The 10,000-nt window shown below is 38.9% G+C and overlaps 2 protein-coding genes across 2 annotated transcripts; one reads left to right on the top strand and one right to left on the bottom strand.

Moving 5' to 3' along the window:
* Window positions 1–714: 714 nt before the first annotated feature.
* LOC138037331 (uncharacterized protein PF3D7_1120000-like) lies at window positions 715–5,391 on the bottom strand. The gene is made up of 6 exons (XM_068883277.1): window positions 5,383–5,391; window positions 5,002–5,169; window positions 3,915–3,998; window positions 2,982–3,605; window positions 1,070–1,843; window positions 715–789 (listed from the first exon to the last, which is right to left on the bottom strand). The coding sequence occupies exons 1-6, from the start codon at window positions 5,389–5,391 to the stop codon at window positions 715–717; spliced, it is 1,734 nt and encodes a 577-aa protein (XP_068739378.1).
* An 18-nt stretch (window positions 5,392–5,409) lies between these two features.
* Window positions 5,410–6,652, top strand: LOC138037330 (P2X purinoceptor 7-like). Its single transcript, XM_068883276.1, has 3 exons — window positions 5,410–5,647; window positions 5,958–6,090; window positions 6,433–6,652. Exons 1-3 carry the CDS (start codon window positions 5,410–5,412, stop codon window positions 6,650–6,652), a joined length of 591 nt encoding a protein of 196 aa, XP_068739377.1.
* The last annotated feature ends 3,348 nt before the right edge of the window (window positions 6,653–10,000 follow it).

Below are 10,000 nucleotides of genomic sequence, written 5' to 3'. Positions count from 1 at the left end.
AAAAGCTAGTAAAAGATTAAATATGTTGAAAGGAATTAGGTATAAAGTAGGCAGGGATACACTCAGAAAATTGTATAAGTCGGTTATCAGACCTGTTATGGAGTATGCTGATGTGCTTTGGGACGGCTGTACTGATGAGGAAAGCGAACTCCTTGAATCGGTTCAGTATGAAGCCGGGAAAGTCGTCACAGGTGCTATGCATGGAATAAGTAGGATTCGCCTTATGACAGAGCTGGGGTGGGAGGAGATGAAAGTTAGACGCGATATTCATAAGCTTATTTGTTATTTTAAGATAGTAAAAAAATTGAGTCCGTCTTATCTTAAGGATCTGCTCCCAGCTAGAGTCTGTGAGAGAACTCATTTTAACCTTCAATCTTCTCAAAACTTTACTCTTTTCCCTGTGCGCACAGAGCGCTTTAAAAGGTCTTTTTTCCCTTCCACAACTAAATTGTGGAACGACATTGATTTGGAAATTCGTGAATCTGATTCAATTGGCTCTTTTAAGAGTGCGTTAGTTAATTATTTTAATATTCCGAAGTATTTTTCGCCTTTTGATTATGCTCTTGACAGATACTCTTCCGTAATTCGTACTAGACTGCGTCTAGGCGCTTGTGGTCTAAATTATTATCTATTTAAGATCAGCTATTTGTAGCTGGGGCTTTGACAATGAGACTATAACTCATTTCTTTTTACAATGTCCTAATTATGCTGCCCTCAGATCTGATTTGCTCGCTGCTGCTGCTCAATATTCTGACCAGCAAAAAGTTGAAGTTTTTCTGTTTGGCTCTTCTGACATGTCAAATAATGAAAACGTTGAAATCTTCTCTCATGTCCAGCACTTTATAAGAGAGTCTAAACGTTTTTCTTTTCGTGGTCATTATCATATGCCTAATTAACTTAACTGTCTTTTTTGACTTACTTTGTATCCCGTGCCCGTGTTTGTTTTTTATGTGGTAATTAGAATTTTGGTGTAAGCCCCCCGTGATGAGCTCATTTAGCTCTTGGGGCAAACATGTATATAAATATGTTTAAATAAAAAAATAATAATAAATGTAACTTTCTGTTGTACTTTTCTGTTTCCATCAAACGTTAAAAGACCCGTCCTTCTCCTTGCTTCTGTGCCAACGCCACGGGATTTTACGAAATTTTCTGTGTCATTTCCGATATAAGGATACTTTTTCAGAATTGTACCAACGTGTTTGCTCCGTTTCCTTTTCAAAAATCTCTCAGCTTCTATTTTCTTCGTGGCTTCGCTTGTTGCTTGTTTTCGTAGACTTTTTACCTTCTTCGAAATCAGTTCTCGCCTTTCAGCGCCTAAGACATTGTTTACATTGATCCACTCTTCTGACTCTGATACCACATTCTCGTCATTCATTTCATCCATTCTTCTATTCATTAGGTTTACTTGCCGACTTTCCTCTATCAAATGTTCCTCATTTTCTTTTAAATCCAGGTACGGAAGTTGGGAGGCAAAGTCAAGAAGAAGCTGATCCAAGGCCTCTGATGTGACACTGGGGATTTCAGTTTTCAGTAATTCAACAAAAGGCATCCAGTTTAGCCTATATGCTCTTAACATGTCAAACAGCTGATTTGCATTCATATACATTTCTCCAGTAGTTGATCGTTGTTTACTTAAGGGCAATTCGTGATTGTCCCTGAATCCAGCCTGCTGGTGCTCCTGTTGGTTGTCTTCCTCATTTGCTTGTAATTCATGCTCTTGCAAATGATCGTGATGTTTTGAGTCATCAGAATGAAGCTGCTGGCTGGAATCTATAGCTGTCTCCTGCTCACCACCACTACAGCGCTTGTCGTCAATTTTACTTTCCGATGTAGATTCCTCACTCTACTCAGATAATTGTACTCCAAGAGAGAGGAGGACAGCCTTCTCTTTAACGTTTGCAAGTCTGTACACCGACTCTCTTATTTCTGCTTGCTTTCCCAGAGATGTTTCTACCTCCTCCTTTCGTTTTGCAGTGTCTTCAAATCCAAACTGTCTTCTCAACGCTCTTCTGGATAAGTTACTAGTCTCACTAATTGCGTATCTTAAATGCTTCCTTTCTGCATCTGACGTGCACGCTGTTATCAATAAGGAAACTGAGTCTTTGCTGATAGTTCTTTCAGGTCGTTCGTCTCATTGATTTGCTTTAGGGTGCTAGCTATTAAAGTTTACAGATCCCTTATCAACTGGAACTGGAATGCAGGCCAGAGGCATGCGTAGGAACTTGCGCTTGGCATGGGCCGTGGTATAGTTCTTAGCTGATTGTGCGTTTATCATCGGAGGATCAGCTGGCCGGCATATCTGGCATGGTTGTGCGTGGTCCATGCTACAAATGTAGGCAGATTTTAGCTTCCAGTATCCATACCTTTGCACAGTTGCAGCAATGTGTACCATTGGCGGGCAGACTTTACAATCAATTCCGTGGTTATTTTCACAGACATATTGTCTAACATCAACTTATTGTGAAAGAGTCAAACCCTCCAACCGAGAAATTGTCAATTGGCCATCAATGATATGATAAGTTACGGTTTTTTTCTTGAAACTGAAAGAGTTCAATTAAACGCCCTCCCTCAACAGTGTCTCTGTAGAGGGGGGGCTCCTTCAAAAATCCTGTGCTGTACTGCTGTCTTTTGTGGTGGTGTCAAGACCTTGACTGTGTGTAGTAGATGTGATCGCTGTTGCTTCGATTTGCATGCCTTTACCACCATCACCAACCGAAGCACTTACTGAGCTTCACTCGAAACGACATGTTGACTAGTAGAAATTGTTGTGGCTGTGGCTGTTGATGTCACTGCACATCCACCCACAGAGGCACTCAGTGAACCTTCACTTGCAACAACAGATCCTGGCCTACTAGTAACTGTGGCTGTAGCTGTCACTGCAACTTGTGTAACTACTGATTCACTCTCGCTTACAACAACCACTTCTGGGCCTGAAGTGTCAACACTCGTGCTTTTTGTACTTCCTTCTCTGCCAGCATTACCAAATGCATTTCTGATATCATTTTGACTCGACAGCATTTTTTTCTTTGAAGTTGTTTCAGATGAATTAGCTGTCTTCTTTTTCTTGGAGGTTGTTCAGATGAGCCTGTCTTCTCCCACCACTGATTTTTCTTCTGTTTCCGTACAAGCAGCACAAGCTCTCTTTCCAGTTGACCTTTTTCTGACAGCAATTTCTTGATTTCATCACTTAACATCTCACAAGCTTTCCATTCTTTGGCAGAAGCACACTTGTCCCGTCTTAAAGTTTTATACCTGATCATGTTTTTGGTTTCTTTGATTTTTTCAGTCAACTCCATGTGCCTAATGGCTCTTTCCTCTTTGAATGTCTTCTCTTGTTTGCATGTCTCTGTTTTCTTCTGTTGATTATTATCAGCAGATGCCGATCTAGAGTAGCCCTTTTTGAATGTGTATGTTTTCTGCACTTGAGCTTGGGCTTGTTTCATTAACTCTCTCCTGTCAACCAAAAGCACTTGGTTGTTCTGGACTATCTGGTAAGAAACATCATTTACTGCTCTCTGGTATTCTGTTAGATTAGCGTCAGGCTTATCCTTTCCATAAATTCTAGATTTGTGCTTGAGATCTTTGTCGCTTTGTGCATCGATTTTCTAAAAGGATAACAAAAAGGACCAGAGTTTACTGGCTAATTGGCAAAATAGATTATGACTGTTGTCAGCAAAAGGACTTCTGGTGGAAAGCCTCCAGTAAATTTCGTTCATGACTTAAACGTTTTAGATTGGTGCCTTTGGGTTTCCAAGAATTGTAGTGAGTACATCATGATGATTTTTGATTGAAATATCAGCTTTATCTATCTTTATATCCTAGTGTCGTTTTTCTATTAAAAAAAGGTCTTTAGCTCACAGAAACAGTGGAACTTACTAACGTTTGAATATGAAGTTGACCTGACTTTTACTCACATCTTCCTCCATAGGTTCTGTCAGCCCCATATTACGACCAGCAAAACATATCTTTCTTTGAGTTTCCTTCACAGCTGTATTGGGCTATGAAATAAATAAATAAATAAAACATTTTCAGCATAATTAAAAAAGGCAGCATAATGCAGTGTTCCATAGTTTATGAAGCTCAGTTACATTTGTTCAGGTCTCTTGAAGCCTGATGTCAAACAGGTCCAGACTTCATCACTATATTAAGTCCACATAACCACTTTTTTCATTTTGTTACATTACAACTGAAATATGAAACATTACACTGTTATCTTCAATTTTATGATTGAGCAAATCCAGTAACTTGTATTTCTATTCAGAATTTGATGTCCCAGCATGGACGTGTTGGGTGCATGGACTCATGAAGCTTACAGTTTTGTTTAGGATGTTGCTTTTTCCAAAAAAAATGTTTAGTTGTTGTGTCTACTGTACTTTTTAACCTTGGCACCAAATCAATATCCTTTCCCACCAAAATCTCATGTACATTAAAGGTACACCAATAGGTATACATTTTGCATACAGCAGTCACTTATAAGGACAAAGGTGATTATTCTAGTTCTCTTTAAATGTGTGGTTGGGAGATAATCAATCCTCATTTTGTGAGGGGAGTCTGGATACTTTTTTAGATTACAGCACTCATAACAAGCATCTCCATTAGAATTGTCTGCCAAAAACCATTCAGAAATTAGGAAAAAGACAATATTATTTAGTTACACCAATATTTTAGTCACATTCAGTGGCCTTCATCAGGGTGTATCGGTGTATCTAAATACGAATGTTTTTTTTTTCTTCATAATTTGTTAATGGTTTTTGTAGAGAATACACTCTAATATTACCAAGCAGGATGTTTGACAATTATTGACAATTAAATAGACCTCAAAGCTGATTGTGCTATGATAGACTACAAGGCTGCAGGCAGGATGGTCTGTATAGTTAGACCTCAAGTTGGTTTAGAATCATTTAAATTTATTAGCTCTAGATAGATGGCCTGTGAATGAGGTTGAACCCAACAAGAGTTGGCATCCTAATATAAATTAACTTGTATAAAATGTAAACAAACTCTTATCTGGACATCAGGGCTATCACACGATTTGTTGGCAATAGCGTTTTGCTGCTTCTCGTGGACTATGACTTTCAACTTGTCCGAGTTCTGGATTTCCGAGTATTGTTCGACATCGATGAATTCTTCAAAATCTTTGTCGAATCTTTGAATTAAAGGAACCCTCCACTGTTTTTACAAATATCGCTTAAAATGTTCCAAATGTGCTTATTAATAGACCTGATATAAAAAAAATGCCTTACCTAGCGAACTGATTTTCTTTTCGATTTTCAAAGAACAGCCTTTCAGCCACTTCGAACTTCCGGCGGCCGCCATCTTGAATAGCGCGCAGTGCACTGTGGGCTGATGACGTATCGTGGTTGCTCGCTGCAATCTGCTGACCTGATCCATGCTGTGTTTATTGTAAACATGTCGCAGATTTCGCCGTATCAGTTTGAACCGGAGTATTCTTCTAGCGAAGAACAACCACAAAGTGCCGCAGAAGAAGAAGAAGGAGAAGAAGAAGAAGATTCAGTTTCAAATGATGGAAACGAGAATCGCCAGTCAAACACGTCTTGGTGCTCATGTGAACGATGTGTTGCAATGCCGAGTGAAAAAGAATGCGTTTGCTGTAAAGAGCTGACATTTTTGTCCAAAATTGTTGAAGGTACACTGCAATGTATATGTAAAGAGGTCATCGATGCTTTTTTTTTCCGAAAAGCCGTGTTTCTTAAGCTATTTTTGTATAAACAAATGAGGTGGTAATAAATCTGTGGTAATGGAATTAAACTGTTGTTAATTTCTTTGTTTTGAGATTGCTCGTTCATAAAGGCCATTTGATTCTTTAGAAATTTAATGTACAGAGAACGTTTTCTGTACTGTTAGAAATAATCATTTGTGGCCTGATCCCATTATAGTATAAAATTCGTCAGAAAGATCGAACCAACTTAGCTGTTGTCCCGGACATTCCGTCCTAGACCTGTCTTGCATTACGTCACACGATATTTTTGAGGCGGTGTGCCTCAACAGAGATGTACTATGGACCGCTTTGGTCAGCTTGCACGATCGTGAAAGTGCCGGCCTTCCTGATAGGGAACAAGTATCTAACAGGTGTGTTATCTTGTGTAAAAATCTAGTTTATCAAACGACTTAATCGGTTGTTGCTTTTTAGTGAGAAGACAGATTGCAAATTCAACAACATAAACAAAAGTAATATTTTTATTTAGGATGATAAATGATGTTCCAGAAAATGCTTCAGACAACTGTTATTAACAGGACACTACTGCAATATATTTATAAGTGATATTCATTACAAAAGAAAAACTAAAAATGAAATCTGGTCAACACATTGCTGTACCTTCACTCAAGTTAAGCTTAAAATTAAGCTTTTATTTATTGGCAAACATAGCTTACAATATTTTTCTCCTCATTTTGGAAAATTTTCTTATTCAGGTCATTGCGGTATGCTGCATACAGGCAGTTTACCTGGTGGGCCCATGGCTACCTTGGTAAAAACATTCGCCGTGTAATACCATCTTGTGCTGTAAAAAAAATCAGAGCTACATTTCCCGCACCAGATGGCATGTACACAGGATACATAGCAGGAGATGATGATGACAGCTCATTTGACAGTGAGCTCGATGAAGCCTGGAGAGACTTTTTAAATATATAAAATATTTTCACTGTAAAACAATATTTTAATCAGATAACATGTATCTTCAAGGAACTTAATTATATTTCTTTTAACAAAGAGAAACGATTTTGTAAATTTTAAGCAAGAGTCTATGATAGTTTACAAAGAACATTGACATATTATGTTGCTCTATCTTGATTGGTTCATTGGATCATCTTTGTCATTTGAGATTAGCCAGGTAAGAACTTAGGGTTTTGGTTTTCCCACACTGAAATGAAAATTACTCAATAAATATATTTATAAGTGACCCTGTATTAATAAATTTGCACATGGAGTCTAGTTGTAGGTTAAACTATAGCTAATTCTTCTTAAATCTAGATAACCGGACTCTTGCTTCAATAATGTCATTCCGATTAGGCCTTTGTAGTGGTGCCATAACCCCAGACCTATCTTTGTGCTTAGGGGCTGGCTTCTTTCCTGATGCTGCCAACAAAAATGCTGTTTGCAGCATGTCCTCAAGATATTCATAGGACTTCTCTTCCAGGACTGGTTCAGCTCCAAATCTCTTGGACACCTTGTTCCAGGAGATTTTAAATCTAGGCTCCCCCTGACATTCGCCAGCTTGGATGATGGCCTAGTTTGAAGTAAAGTATGTATATTAATAAACCTTTCTTTTATTCATTAACTGATTTGGAGTATGAGTTACACAAAATATAATTTCTGCTCTTTCACAAGCCATCTATTAATTTATCCACTGCAGAAGGGGGAAAATCTCAAGAAGCTTACCTGTGGTCTGTTAACGTTGTTGTTGTGGTCAAGTGCTGCCAACATAGTAGCAACTTTCATGACATCATGGGTGAAGTGTTGCAGCTTTGGCAAGTACTTGAGGTACATTGAATGATACACTTCTAGAGCTGTGGTGTGCACAAACTGTGTGAGGTGGATGATGTCTTTCAGGAGAAGCTTATCTTTAACAATGTTTACAAGTGCTGTATGTGCTGCACTACCAGGTTTGAGCCACTTCTTCTTGCGCTGCTGCTCTGGTGAAAGTGGTGGATGGTCACACTTGTGGAAAGTCTTGTTTCCTGGCCAACTGTGCCTGTTTGTCACGTGGTGCATTACTGATAACCATTTCTCTCGCAGTACTTCTGGATCTTTATTGCAGCTCTCCGCGCACCACCACAAATGGTTGACAATGGACGGAATCCACGGTGCAAGGTCTGAGCAACCAGACTTTTTAGATGCTGCAGATAACTTCTTACTGACTGTCTTAGCCAGATGCCAAGGATCAAACTGGTGATCTATGTTTGCATGGTTTACTCTCATTTCCTTCTTTATTTGAGTGTGTCTGTCAGTTGATATCAATTTGACCTCAATGTCATTAGCCTCAATGTTTGCTAAAGTGTCAACAAATCCCTTTTTCTCCATTTGATTAGAATTAGCTACTTGAGACACAGATACCACATTGAAATCAATGACCTTTTGGCTTGTTACATCTAAAAATGTATAAGTGCAATACTTTGCAGAATGTCCAGGACTGTCACAGCGTCCATCACCAGCTAAAACAGCACCACCTTCCCTGTCCTTCAATTCACTGAAAATCTCCTGTTGTTGCTGCTGCCATGTCGTTCTTACAACAGGAAAGATGTACTGTTCTCTAATGTTGAAATATGTTCCCTTACCAATGAATTTAAGATTTATCAACTTCGACAGTGCCGCGAATTTCGAGAAGGGAATGCCACAAAAAAAGATCCCAGCTGTGAAAAGCAGATTTCCAGCACCTTTTATATTGGCCAATGGTGGCTGTGATTGCCACAGGTACTCACAGTTATTGATGCAAGTTAGTTTTAGAGAAAGCTGAGAGCCTTCATTTTCAACTTCAACAGTGCTCTCAGGTATTATTAGAGAGCCCCACTTAGGGCAAAATCTTAATAACTCTTTCAATTGCTCCTCATAAACCATGAAAACTCGTTCTTTGTAAGTGTTATGTGTGCATGCGTTTGCACTGTCACTATTAGATTCTTGTGAGTCCTGAGAGCTGCATGTACCGAAGCCATCTTCATTTTTTAAACTTGGAGTATATTGTGAGCCACTGGTGGCTGTTTCTTGAGAAACAATTATGTCCATGGGTTCTTTAACTTCTAGCTCCATTTCAGAATTCAGTTTTACACATTCACTTCTTTCACACCTGACAGGGGGAGCATCATCATCCAAATCTGAAAAAAGCTCAACTTGGGAATCATATCCATCTTCAACAACAATAGAATCTTTTTCAATGTCATCAGCATTGTCAGGTAAGAAATTGCTGGGTGCTGTGTTTTGGATGGTTTTCAAAACGTAACTATGATCTGATAAAGCTTCCTCTGTAATGTCAAGGGGGAATTGACATCCAACATCACAGGTTGTAACCGTTACAGTTCTTGATGTTTCACTGATTTGTACACTGGTTGTTTCCGGCCATTCTGTTTGCGAAGCCATTTCACATGTGGTTGGACGTTCGATTTCTAGTAAGCTTGTATCAATTTCTTCATTAGTGACTTCTTCAGTAATTTCTTCATTTTCGTCATTTTTCGAATGCGACGTGCTTTGTAACATGGCATCTAGGGTCTAGATAGATATAGGATGAAACAGAAGTGAAAAAGTTTTTTTTTTTAAAAAAACAAAAAAACAAAAAAAAGATGACTATGGAACAGTGTGATGACAATCTGAGCCCATCTATGGGTATTTCTGATGAAAGCGAAGGTGCGACGATTACCGCTGAAAAATGGAGATCTCAAGGTTGAAGGGAAGATTTATAAACGCGCCAAATATGATGGAATATTGACCATTAAACTAATGCTAGAAAAAAATATCTGTCATCTTTTCTAGCTAACACAAAATTTATTTTAATGTGTGGTGAGATAAGAATTCGACCGCGAATTAACTACACTTTCAGGCAATGATTTCAAACCATAAAACGAAGATCTGCTTCAAAAAATCAAAGATTTGTAACAAAAAAGATGTAACGAAAATGAAGTACTCATTTCTCAAGAGAAAGGTCTCGAGTTTTGGGTACAAACCTCTTCTCGTTGTTTTGTCTCTGCTCGTTTTCTGCTGGTAAGACGAGTAGGCGCGGGTTTTTTGTGTGAGAAGATCGTGGGGATAGCATCCGGCTTGAGCTTTCTTTTCCAACGGCACGAACCGAGGGGTTCACCCTCAAGTCTGACTCTATCCTCGTAGCAGCCGGCTTCAAAATGTTCAGAGCAAAGACGAGGATTTTTTGGCAGTGACGTCCTTCCGATCGCTCGAACCCAAGCTTGGCGAAGTCTTTCATCTTTTGGGAAAGCATGGAAGCTTACACTTGGGTTTTTGCGGTATTTAGTCTGTTTGTTGCAACCAAAAGCTACG

Source organism: Montipora capricornis, chromosome 2 (assembly GCF_036669925.1).
Source record: "Montipora capricornis isolate CH-2021 chromosome 2, ASM3666992v2, whole genome shotgun sequence".
Classification (NCBI taxonomy): Eukaryota; Metazoa; Cnidaria; class Anthozoa; order Scleractinia; family Acroporidae; genus Montipora; species Montipora capricornis.
Note: the sequence above shows the minus strand (reverse complement) of the source record. Positions and strands in the feature narration are given on the sequence as shown.

Coding starts and splice junctions, on each gene's coding strand:
- LOC138037330 (XM_068883276.1), top strand. CDS start 5,410: ATGTCGCAGATTTCGCCGTATCAGTTTGAACCGGAGTATTCTTCTAGC. Junction 5,648..5,957: donor TTTGTCCAAAATTGTTGAAG/GTACACTGCAAT, acceptor ATTCCGTCCTAG/ACCTGTCTTGCATTACGTCA. Junction 6,091..6,432: donor AGGGAACAAGTATCTAACAG/GTGTGTTATCTT, acceptor TTTCTTATTCAG/GTCATTGCGGTATGCTGCAT.
- LOC138037331 (XM_068883277.1), bottom strand. Junction 3,606..3,914: donor CAGAACCTATGGAGGAAGAT/GTGAGTAAAAGT, acceptor TTATCCTTTTAG/AAAATCGATGCACAAAGCGA. Junction 1,844..2,981: donor TGATATCAGAAATGCATTTG/GTAATGCTGGCA, acceptor TTATCTGAGTAG/AGTGAGGAATCTACATCGGA.